The following is a 12783-nucleotide window of genomic DNA, read 5'->3' on the forward strand; positions in this document are numbered from 1 at the left end:
GGGGAGGGGGAGGGGAGAAGGGGACTGGGGTGGTGGGTGTTCAGAGGGGAGAAGAGGACTGGGGTGGGGGTCACAGACAGGAGAAGGGGAGGGGAGAAGGGGACTGGAGTGGGGATCTCAGACAGGAGAAGGAAGGGGAGGGGAGAAGGGGACTGGTGTGGGGGTGTTCAGAGGGGAAAAGGGGAGGGGAGAAGGGGACTGGGGTGGGGGTCTCAGACAGGGGAGGGGAGAAGGGGACTGGGGTGGTGGTCTCAGACGGGAGAAGAGGAGGGGAGAAGGGGACGGGTGGGGGTGTTCAGAGGGGAAAAGGGGAGGGGAAAAGGGGACTGGGGTGGGGATCTCAGACAGGAGAGGGGAGAAGGGGACTGGGTTGGGGATCTCAGATGGGAGACGGGGAAGGGAGAAGGGGACTGGGGTGGGGGTCTCAGACAGGGGAGGGGAGAAGGGGACTGGAGTGGGGGTCTCAGACAGGAGAAGGGGAGGGGAGAAGGGGACTGGGTGGGGGTGTTCAGAGGGGAGAAGAGGACTGGGGTGGGGGTCACAGACAGGAGAAGGGGAGGGGAGAAGGGGACTGGAACTGGGGGCTGAAAAAAGGGGCAGTTAGAGTGGGGACAGATCCTAGATGGAAGGGGGAGCGAGAGGGAGGGCAGACCCTGGATGGATGGGAGAGGGAGGGCAAATGGTGGATTGAAGGGGCAGAGAGAAAGGGCAGACAGTGGAGTGGATGGAAGGGAAAGGGCAGACAGTGAATGGAAGGGGCAGAGATAGAGGGCAGATGTGGATGGAAGCGGCAGGGTGAGAGGGCAGACATTGGATGGAGGGGACAGTAGAGAGGGCTGACACTGGATGGCAGAGAACGAAGACAGATGCTGGATGGAAGGAAGATGGTGAAAAGAAGATGAGGAAAGCAGAAACCAGAGACAACAAACTGTAAATAAAATATATATTTTTGTTTTTTGCTTTAGGATAAAGTAGTATTGTAGCTGTGTTAATAAATGTTTATAATAGAACATGTAAACAAGGTAATCTTTTTATTGGACTAATTTTAATACATTTTGACTAACTTTCGGAGAACAAAACCCCCTTCCTCAGGTCAGGATAGGAAACTGTAACAGCACTATACTGTACTGACCCGAGGACGGAGGTTTTGGCCTCTGAAAGCTAAATGTATTAGTCCAATAAAATGGTATTATTTTACTTTCTATATTTGTTTTATTTCTATTTGTTAATTTGTAAAGTGGTGATTGGTACTTGTTAGTTTTTTTCAAATTTACATCTGCTGTCTTTATATTTTGCACAGTACTAGGGGACAGTTTCTGTTTCTGTGGTGTTGCATTGTATGCAGAGTCTGGTATTGGGGGTTCAGTTTAATTTTTGTCTAAATAGAAAGTTTATGATTACTTATTCTATAGTGGATTAGGGTGTATCTGTGTTTGTGAAAAAGACATGGCTTTCAGTTGGATTGACTGTGCAGGATCTACGATCTGTACTATTCTGTCTGGTTTCGTTTTACAATAGGTGAATTGATGTTCTAGTGCTCACTGTAGTGTTTAAGATGCTTTCCTTTTCCTTGTGTGACTCGTAGAAATGACTGCTTATGGTATGGTAGAATTGCTCTATAGGTCCTGAGTGTTTTGTATTCTCGGCATGCCTAGTACTGGATTTTTTTTTTGGGGGGGGGGGGGGGGGGGGGGTATTAAAAAATGACCGGCCCCGGGTGTCAACTACCCTAGGTACGCCACTGCCAACAGGTGATCTGGGGAGGGGAGGGGGGACCGCGGCACTAGGCACTGACACCTGCGGCTTAGAGCAAGCACTTATTCATGCCTGAGGTCAGGAAAAAATGACCAACTCAATAAGTTTCCAGGGGACAAGATGACTGCAATGTCTGTGAAAGGAATAACAGAAACACTGCCTGTGTGTGACTGCATTACCTCTGGGATGCCTACGAATCCAAACTCTTGAGGAAGGATGGATCTGTTTGTTATCTGAATAGTAGATGTTACAACTTCATAAATTGTACAGTATCCAAAATCCACTTCAGCTGGGGTTATTTCCAGATTGGAGGAGGTGACGATAGCATGGACAGTGACCTGGATGGGTTTGGTCTGAGACAAGAGAGGAGATTTCATCAGCCAAAAAAAATAAACTTTGAGAAAACCTGACTGGCTTCAATGAGAAATGAAGAGACAGCTCAAACAATTAAGCTTTCTGCTTGGAAACGTGACAGCTTTTAATTATCACAAATGGATGGTGGTAGCTAGATAATAATTCCAGGTAAACAGAGCTATACGTTTAAGTGGAACATTAAGAGGGAACTTGTATGATGTCATTTTCACTATACAACTAGGAAAATAATGGGGTGCCCAATATATATATATATAGTGCATAAACAAACACTATATGAGTGGACTGTTTGATATTTCTTCAATCATTGCACATGTACAAGTATTAAAGATGGAAATATTATAAGCAGTACTTAAGCAGTACTCATCTTAAATCACAGTTACTGCCACCTTGTAGCGCAAAATGAATTCATCCAACCATATATAAACATATGTAGAGGGGCATGTTCGATATGACGTCTAAGTCAGACTTTGGATGTTTTGCAAAAAACGTCCAAAATCTAAATAGGGAAGGTCATTTTCAAAAAAGAAAAACGTCCATCTTTTTTTCAAAAATACTGTGGACGTTTTGTGATTTGGATGGTTTTTTTTTTGGTCCATTTTCGAACAAAAAAAATCATCCAAGTGCAAAATGCACAAAATCAAGCCATTGGGATGTAGGAGGAGCCAGCATTTTAATTAGATTTGTCCCCCTGACATCCCAGGACAGCAATAGGGCACCCTAGGGGACTTCATAAACTGCTCCCAGGTACACATCTGACCATTACTCCCCTTGTGTGCTGAGCCTCCCAAAAACCCACTACCCCCAACTGTACACCACTACCATAGCCCTTACGGGTGAAGGGGGCACCTATATGTGGGTACAGTGGGTTTCTGGTGAATTTTGGAGGGCTCACAGTTTCCTCCACAAGTGTAACAGGTAGAGGGAGGTAGGAGCCTGGGTCCACCTGTCTGCAGTGCATTGCACCCACCACTAGACTACTCCAGGGACCAGCGTGCTGTTCTAATGGACCTGAGTATAACATCTGAGGCTGGCATAGAGATTGGTAAGTAATGTTTTTCATCACATTTTTGGGAGGTGGGAGGGGGTTAGTGACCACTGGGGGAATAAGGGGAGGTCATTCCTGATTCCCTTCAGTGGTCATCTGGTTATTTAGGGCACCTTTTTGTGCCTTATTTGTAATAAAAACAGGTCTAGCTCAAAATGTCTTGTTTTAGTCCTGGACGTTTTTGGTTTGTTCCATTATGGCTGAAAAACGTCTAAGTCTTAGGAACGCCCAAGTTCCGCCTGAACACGCCCCTGGCACTCCCCCTTGAGATTTGGACGCACTTCTGCCGGACTTCAGAGAAAAACGTCTAAAAATAGGTTTCGAAAATACTGATTTGGATGTTTTTATGAGAAAAACTACGAAATGCAGACTTATGCCACTTTTTGGACATTTTTCTCTTTTGAAAATAAGCCTGATAGTAACCCATGGAACTTTGTAAGTCTAAGTGCTTTGAAAATGAGCCCCTAAGTAGCCACTTTATACCTAAGGGCCATGTGGCACTTGGTGCACGCTAATTCTGTTACTGCACACTAAACTTTAGTAAAAGGGTGCCTTGTTTAATACAGTGATGAACATTTATTGGGTGGCAGAGCAGGTGGGGGAAGAGAGGTTGGTGGTTGGGAGGCGAGGATAGTGGAGGGCAGACTTATACGGTCTGTGCCAGAGCCGGTGATGGCAGGCGGGACTGGTGGTTGGGAGGCGAGAAATACTGCTGGGCAGATTTGTACGGTCTGTGCCCTGAAAAAGGCAGGTACAAATCAAGGTAAGGTATACACATATGAGTTTATCTTGTTGGGCAGACTGGATGGACCATGCAGGTCTTTTTCTGCCGTCATCTACTATGTTACTATGTTACTATTGATAGAAGTTGTAACTATAAACGTTAATGCTTTTGTTTGTATTTTTTAAATTAATTTCTGATTGTTTTTAGTAAAGTTTTATGTTTATTGACTTTACATATATATGCATTAATAAATTTTACCAGCCTCAACAACATTTAAAAGACATAATGCCATTTGAGAAGCTGGAAAATTTTATCGTTGGACTTTCCTTCTGTAAAGAAAATGAATTCAACGTTGACTTGGGAATACTCATTCACATTTCAGGGAGCTAAGATATGGAACAATATCCCCGTTGAAGTTCATCTTATTACACCTTACACTTCTTTCCGTAAAGCGCTTAAAACATACTTGTTTTCATTCCAGCAATCTTGATTTTTAAACATTGAGACTTGGTTATTTTAAAAATGTGGACTGAAAAGTCTATTTTTTTTGGTAAATTCTTTCCGATTGGGATTCTCTTTTATTACTTTGAAAATTCGCTTTGCACTGTTGGGTTAAAAGCGGAATAGAAATCACAAAATACAATACCTGACCAACAATTAATACTGTCAGAGGGGCTTCCAGGACCCCTGTCTCCTTGTCGAAATATTTCCCTGCATCCTCTGGCAAAGACTGCCTAGGAGAGAAGAATCTGTGGTCATTACGGCAGAATTTCACAGAACGACTTCAGTTCACAGAATTTTCGAGTTATGAAACCAGGATAAGAATATTATTATCCTACAATTGTACGCATTGTGTTCTTTCATCTCTCTTTTTGTGACATCACTTTCTGTTGGGGTTAGAGAGGCTGCAATATATCAAGCAGAGTATTTTGTTTTCAGCTGCAGAAAAGCAACAAGAACATAGGAATTTTCAAAGGAATAACGTTGGCTCTTTCATCACTGTTTAAGTGTTAGGTAGAAGAAAATGGCATGAAGGGAAAAATATAGAATTATAACAACATATAAGGGGTAATTTTATAAACTTTTTGCAAGTGCAAATCGCTAATTTATATGTATAACAGGGTTTTTATCAAAGGTACCAATATTTCAAAATGATTGGGGGTGCCTAAAACAATACAAATGACCCTTCCCTGGAAACAATGAATAAGTATGCTCAATATTGGGGGTGTTCAGCACCCACTGGCACCCACCTATGTTTTTTTTATAACATTACCTCAGGACTCATGCATGTAAAAGTAAGCACAGTGACAAGACAGTCTGTATTTAACACTAGTAAAAAAAGGCCCGTTTCTGGAGCCAATGAAACGAGCGCTAGCAAGGCTTTCCTGTGGCCCACCCCCACCCGTCGTCGATGTTGGTGAATTGGTCCGCCTCCGCCCTCAACGTCATAACGTTTGACGCGAGGGCGGGACCCAGAGACTGTGTTTTTCGAGGCTTCGGAGCTTCGAACATATGAACCTTGGCTTCAGTGACGTCAGAAGCCAATAGAACATTGAGGGTGAGTTTTATAGGGAGCAGATGGGCGTGGCTGAGTACTGAGGGTGAGTAGTCCCAATAGTAGCCTAGCCTACCAGGAGGATAGGAGTTCAGGGCTTCACTGCCACAGATGGAGTGAGCTTCAGAACTCTGAGGGGGGATTTTATTTATATAGATGACATACAAGCAGGCATATTCTTCAGGTAGAGTTTGGGCACTGCATGGACAGAGTCACAAAGTACAAACATACTTTACGCCTGCTCCTGAGAAGCTGTAAATGTCTGCTGCTTCAATTTGGCCATGATTTCTGCAAGTTCACCTCTAGTATTTTATAAAGGCACCCAAGCACTTACCCTCTCAATCTAGGTGACTTTTTATAAAATTACCCACAATGCTTTCAAAGCACTCAGGGTACCATCCGCAGCTCTCCATAGCAGTGGATTAGCCAGACCTACTATTTTGGATGGGCCCACAGTTAACTTGAGTGGGCCTTTCCAACCCACCCCCTTAGCTCAGTATTTCCTCTGTCCTTCCCAACCCCCATCCCTGCCTCAAAGACCAGTATCTGCCCCCTCTCTGAATCCTCCCTCCCTCCCCGTTGCACCTCAGAGGCATCCCGGTGACTGCAGCGATTAATCTTTGCTGGCTGCACCGGTCCCCACAGGCTTCCTTCCGCCACATCCTGCCAGTGAGAAAACAGGAAGTGATGTCAGCGAGGGTGAGACATGACAGAGGGGAGCCTGCGGGGACCGGTGCACCTCTAAGGGAGTCAGGATGCCCCTGAAATACACCAGGTGGGACGGGGTGGGGGGTGGGGATTTAGCTGGAATAGGAGAGAAGGGAGTGAGGCGCCGCTGCTGGGTGGGCCTGAGCCACAAATGGGTAGGCCTGTGCCCATCCAGGCCCACCCATAGCTACACCACTGCTCTATACTACTGCTGTCTGTTTGCATTCTAACAATTCTATTCCAGCTTCATAATGTTAATTACTCTTCCAGTTCCAAATATACCAAACACCTGCCTTATATTCAATGTATGTATTTTCTACAGCCAAATCTGTCTGAGCAAAGCAACTAATGTAGGCAATCTGTTGTTCCTGATGTGGAAGTCTATCAATTATCACCTTTTACACTGCTGTCAACCACAACCCGAACCCAGATTTTGGGTCAGTTTCGATTCCGAAACTGAAAACGAAATTTGGTCGGCTTCTAATGTAATATGCAAATCAATAATAAAACCAATTTTAAAAAATTTATAACCCCCGTATAAGTATTTAGTATACAGCAGGGGTTCTCAACCCAGACCTAAGGGCACAACTAGCCAGTCAAGTTTTCAGGATATCCCCAATGAATATGCCCAATGAAGGCAGTGCATGCAAATCTTTCTCATGCATATTCATTGGGGATATAAGCCCTGGTCTACAGGATTGTAAAGCAGGAACTCTGCCGTCAGAGGAGAGTCCGGTGCCCAGCTCACCTGGGCAGGAACTTAAGCTGGATGCTGAAGGAGGCCTGGGCATTGATATAACCTATTTTTGGGAGCACATCCATGTGGAGTTTCAGCTCCTTGCAAACCTCAAACTTCAAGTGCAGTGCTGTTTTCCCTCTGCAAAGGGATAAAAACAAGGCTTATTTCTCATTGTGCATGTTAACATTCACGTTTCATCTGTGACCACAATTAAAGTTCTCTCAAAAATACTGCAGTAGAATAGTTCTGGCAAAATCCAGCAAAAGGTGCTCTTGTTCAATGCCAGCCCATTAGTAGTAGGCCTAAGATCTGCCCACTGAGGGGCCGATGCACAAAGGTCGCTGGTAAATCCAGCAGCTGCAGGTCTGTTTACTGAATCTCAAATAGCGACTGATGCACAAAGGGGATGGCATGGAAATGAGCTACTCGGAAATTTAATGGCGACCTTTGTGCATCGGCCGCTGGAAGCACCTAGCACATGCGCAGAACAGGATCCCGAGCCAGAAACAGGGGAAGAGCTCCTGCACTCATGCAAAACCCTTTCTGTATTAGAGTCTACATTAACATTTGCTCTAGACCGGCGACAACCGGTCTAAAGCAAAAATTGCAACCACAGAAAGCTTTGTGCATCGGCCCCTCAGGCAGGCCCTGTCCTCTGACTTTTACCTGCATGAAGCAACAGTTTTGAGCCAGTCATTAAAGCTAGTCCTAAGCATCTCCTGTGACAAGCAAATAAGGGGTTCTTTTACTAACCTGTGGAAATCACTGTGTGTTTATCGCAGGTTAAAATGCACTACCTCAAGGCACACTCAGGTGTCCCACGGTACTTTTTGCATGTGCTGCCAACACACTAAAAAATAGTTTTCATTTTTAGCGCTGGGGGCAGGTCTGGGGTGGAGAGTAAACGAGTTCTACACTAATCGGTTAGTGCAGCTACACTGCCACATACTAATCGATTAGTGCGTGGTTAGCACGTTAAGCCCTTATCACCACCAAAAATTAACACGTGGCCATTATTGCTGAAATAGAAAAACTGGCCATTTACTGGCAGCGCTAAAAGTGGCCTTAGCATGTGGGACCCACGCTGGGGCTAGCACAGGCCGCTTTTTAGCGCTGCTCAGTAAAAGGGCCCCTGCGATCACTGTAGAAAAACATAAGAACAGAAGAATAGCCATACTGGGTCAGAACAATGATCCACCTAGCCCAGTATCCTGTTTCCTGGCCAATCCAGGTCACAAGTAACTGTCAGAAACCCAAATAGTGGCAACATTCCATGCTACCGGTCCCAGGGCAAGCAGTGGCTTTCCTCACGTCTATCTCAATAACAGACTAGTCTCATCACATCACATCCAAGAGGCTTCAAAGAGCAAACACTGACAGTTCTGTACTTTTCACACCGTACGTTTTATTTTACTGACATTATTGTGTTTCTGTATTTATCTGATTCATGCTAGTAAGGGCTTGTATTTAAACTAGAATCTACTCTAGAAAATGTCTGCCCGTGGCATCTGTATGTTGACTATATAAGAATTTTAATCTGCACAGTAACAAATTTTAGTACAAAGCTGGAAAAAAAAAATCTTTGAATTACAAAATGTGAAAAGAATAAAAAAAATATTTCTGCATGTATTTATTGAAAATCTAAAACTGGATACATTTCCAGACAGAGCATTCTCAATTTAAATTTCATAGCTCAAGCACATTATACATTTTCTTATTCTTTCTCCCCCCCCCCCCCCCCCCCCCCATCCCAACATTAAAACAGTATTGCTGCAAAAACTTTATTGTAAGAACACAATGATAACAGTATAACGAAGTGGATGCACAGACCACAGCTTTTATATTAGCAGGCATGAATACCTGTCTGCCAGGGCAACTGACAGCAACTTACCAACAAGAAGACATTATTTATTCTCATTTGTTTTATGAGAACAGTATTTCTTTAGTCCCTCATCCAGCTGTGCATATTGGACGAGTGGAGTATAGGACAGCTGCTCTATACTGACCCTCGCATTTTTATATACTACTAGTAAAAAAGGCCCGTTTCTGCCTGAAATGAAACGGGCGCTAGCAAGGGCTCCCCCCTCCCTCCGTTGCTGTCTCCCTCTCTCCCGAGTCCCACGCGCTCCTTTCCTGTCCTCCAGGCCGTCCTCCCTCTCCTCTCCCACTCCCCTGTAACTCACCACTTTGTCCGGCGTTCCGGTGGCAGATGGAGAGGGGTGAGTGGAGGGTGGGAGCGGCATTGACGGCGGCGATGACGACGGCGATTGTGGCGGCGCCATTTGTGGAGGGGTGGTTGGAGGGTAGCTGGGCCTTTGTAGTCACTTTAGGGTTCGTCGGTTGAAGCCATCTCTCTCTGGCTATGTCTCCGCCCTCGACGTCATAACGTTAGACGTGAGGGTGGGGCTAGGAGACATGGGCAGAGAGAGATGGCTTCGTTTGGGCACATCCTCGGGCGGTTTTCTTTGTTTGGCAGTCTGCAGCGATTCGTTCGAAGGGTAGGAGTAGGGAAACCTTTCGTTCTTTTTCGTTTTTTTGTAATTGTTCCGCCTTCGACGTCATCACGTGTGACGCGAGGGCGGGGCACGGAGACATGGTCAGTGTTGTGGCTTCACCACCATGAACTTACGAACCGGTGTGTGAGTGCCTGCAGTGACGTCAGTGTCTTCAGAACATTGAGGGTGAGTTTTATTATAGTAGATATTTTCATAGACTCAACAAATATTTCCTTTTGTTTAAACCATATTACTTGGCTGTCCCTATCGGCCATTCTCTGCTTCCTCCCCTTTTTGTCAAGGAGATGCTGCTAGTCAAGTCAACTAGGAGAAGGACCCCCCCCCCTTCCTTTGGTATATCAGTGTTGTAATTTTGCTTCCTCTTCTGTTCCTACCTTGAATTCCTGGTTGGTTGCAGTGGCTGGGACTTTTCCTGCCTGCCACCCTTCTGCTTCTGGTCTAGTCTACCCTCTTTATACCCTTCCTTTTTCTCCCTAAGTCAGCCTATGTTGCCTCCTTAAGGTGAGCTGCCCAGGTACCTGCCTCCAATTTCTGCTCATTTAGGATTCCTATTACTAAGCTCCTAAATAGGTGGCGATAAATGCTCCCATAGTCATTTTTAAAATAGCCCCATGCTAACAGTAACATTAGCACATGGCCATTAATGAAAATAATAGAAAAAAAGGGCTTTTCTACAGCTGTGGTAAAAATGGCCTTAGCATGTGGGAAAAACCTGAGTAAGGGTGCTCTAAGGTCAATTTTTACCACAGCTTAATAAAAGGCAGGGCCGTGCCAATGCGGTAAGCGAGGTAAGCGTGGCAGGGGGCGCCGTCCTCTGGGGGGGGCGCCCCGCCGCGCCATGCTTGCCTCGCCCTCCCGCTCCCATGTCCCAACTGCCCGCCCTCTTCTCCCCCCAACAAATTCTCTTTTAAATTTACCTCCGTCCGGCTGGCAGGGCAGCGAAGGCGCAGCATCAGTGAAGGAGGCGGCGCTCCCAACATCTCTACTAGTCTTCCCTTCACTCAATGTCCCGCCTTCTTCTGACGTCATTTCCTTGTCGGGAGCGCCGCCTCCTTCACTGACGCTGCGCCTTCGCTGCCCTGCCAGCCAGACGGAGGTAAATTTAAAAGAGATTTTGTTGGCGGGAGAAGAGGGCGGGCAGTTGGGCCATGGGAGCGGGAGGGCAGGGGAGAGAGGACAGCAATCATCTTCACGGGGGGGGGGGGGGGGGGCGCGCGCTCGCTCCAACCACTTGTCTGCGGGGGGGGGGGGCGCGGCACCCGATCCCCTGCAGGGGGGGGGGGGCGCCACCCGATCCCTTGCAGGGGGGCGCCACAGACCCTTGGCACGGCTCTGATAAAAGGACCCATTAGTTCTTAACTTATCTAAGACCTTCTGTTCCTACCTGGTACTTATGAGCTGACTTAGCCACTGATAGAAGCAGGATACTGGGCTAGATGGATCTCTGGTCTTACCCAGTATGGCAAGTCTTATGTCTAAACCTTGTAAATGATCAAACTAATAATTTGCTTAAGTATTCAATTAACAATATGGAAGAAATTTGTAACCAAAGTAGGCTCTGCTCCTCACACTAAAACTCCATCCATCTGGTATGTACTATCACTGCTACTGAAGACATCTTTTATGCATTTTTTTAAATACATCTTTGTGTTGAACTTTTAACTTTCAGAACAATCATGCTTTGTTGTGGGTATTCTGTGTGCCAGTCTATCGTAACATTGAAAATGGAAACTCGTACGCTGAACTTGTCTCTGTCATGAGGTAATACAAGTGCAATCCGTACAGTCACACTGGTGGGCATTAGCTGCAGTGGTGCAGCAGCAGAGAGACCCAAAATGAAGCAAGAGGGTGGAAAGGAAAACTGGCTCAGCAGGACGGCTTCAATTTGCATCTTTCTGCTGCTGCGCCACAGTAATAAAAACACAAACGTCAGGAGTTTTCATACTAAAATAGTGACCCTTAAGAGGATGGTTTTCAAAGGCAATTTACCCTGAAAGCTTCCCACCCCTGTGAGAAAGAGTAGGGGAGCTCAGGAGCAGGGTTAGGTTAGGGAAAGCAACAGCAAGTGTAGTTTTACATTTTCAAAACTACTCACGTTTTCCCAGTGGCGTTCCTAGGGCAGCTGACACCCGGGGCGGATCGCCGATGCGCCCCCCCCCCCCCCCCCGGGTGCATTTTTACCTGCTGGGGGGGGTGCCACGTGCCTGTCGGCTTCGCTTGTTCCATGCTCCCTCTGCCCCGGAACAGGAAGTAACCTGTTCCGGGGCAGAGGGAGCACGGAACGAGCGGCGCCGACAGGCGCGTGGCACCCCCCCCCAGCGGCGTGCACCCGGGGCAGACCACACCCACCGCCCCCCCCTAGGAACGCCACTGCGTTTTCCACAGAAATGCTAGCCTCACGTAAAGCGATTCAAATTTGTACAGGCACTTTTCCTGGGGCAAGTTTCAAGAGGAACGTAAGCTCATACTTTCCGTGTGAGAGGCGGAGTTAAGCCCAGAGAGAAACAAACCTGCAGTGTAGGTGGTTCTGAAAACTACCCCAGTGCATTAGCTAGTCATTGGCCTACCTGTTCTGAAACACGATACTGTCTTGATATAATCTGTCATACATGCAGATCCTTAAATCAATATTCGGCTTAGAGACCCAGACAGGCAAATCCAAGGCAGCTCCCCTGGCTCTGAGATGAATCTACAGAAGAATATCAACATGGCAATACAGCCTTCTGCAACAGTTACTTTTGAAGATGGGCAGTAACTTACAATGTGCCTTCTATACTCACTGATTTGCAGTCTGGGTTATCAAAAGTAATCTCAAACTCTGCCTCTACTTCTCCAGGTATTAGCGGGGTAAATATAATCTGAAGTTTCACTGTGCTGGAGGGTCCAATCTCACCTTTGGTAACCTAAGGTAAAAAGAGGTAGCAGAATGCCCACTAGACCAATGATAATTGATGTTCCATTTTTAAACAGTGTTATACAATGTATGAAATAATTACACCCACCCTGTGGATTTCAGCTCTTGTATTCTATGGCACTACAATACCCCTCTGTAATAAGTACATATACCAGACACAAACCTAAACAAATCCATCAGGAAATGTTGGTGGGATTGAAAAGGTTATTGGTTAGTAATATGATTGACAATAGTTACAAGAGTGGTTATATCGAGTGTATAATACTGGTTCAAGATAGTGCTGGTGGGACTGTGGTGCCCAGGGTGATTTTTTTCCATACCTGGTGGACCTGCCCCTTTTTTCTCTTACTTTTCACGGACACTGCTGGTGAAGACCGTGAAGGTATTAGATTGGCAATATTTGGAATCTGACATTCAATAACCGGAATATATAAGAAAGTTTTGTGTTTATT

At 46.0% G+C, this 12783-nt stretch overlaps 1 protein-coding gene across 2 annotated transcripts in view; it reads right to left on the reverse strand.

Annotated features, from left to right (window-relative positions):
- Positions 1-12783, reverse strand: part of CFAP74 (cilia and flagella associated protein 74) — a 119138-nt gene that overhangs the window by 51630 nt on the left and 54725 nt on the right. Inside the window, exons 19-23 of one of the 2 annotated variants that reach the window (XM_030186085.1) lie at positions 12198-12320; positions 11985-12106; positions 6911-7039; positions 4546-4633; positions 1935-2108 (exon numbers count right to left, since the gene is read on the reverse strand). In XM_030186085.1, the coding sequence (XP_030041945.1) occupies positions 1935-2108; positions 4546-4633; positions 6911-7039; positions 11985-12106; positions 12198-12320 (636 nt within the window). Of the gene's footprint in view, positions 1-1934; positions 2109-4533; positions 4634-6910; positions 7040-11984; positions 12107-12197; positions 12321-12783 lie in introns of both variants that reach the window. The other variant, XM_030186084.1, reaches the window with a different exon arrangement.

The sequence above is a fragment of the Microcaecilia unicolor genome, chromosome 13, assembly GCF_901765095.1.
Source record: "Microcaecilia unicolor chromosome 13, aMicUni1.1, whole genome shotgun sequence".
NCBI lineage: Eukaryota > Metazoa > Chordata > Amphibia > Gymnophiona > Siphonopidae > Microcaecilia > Microcaecilia unicolor.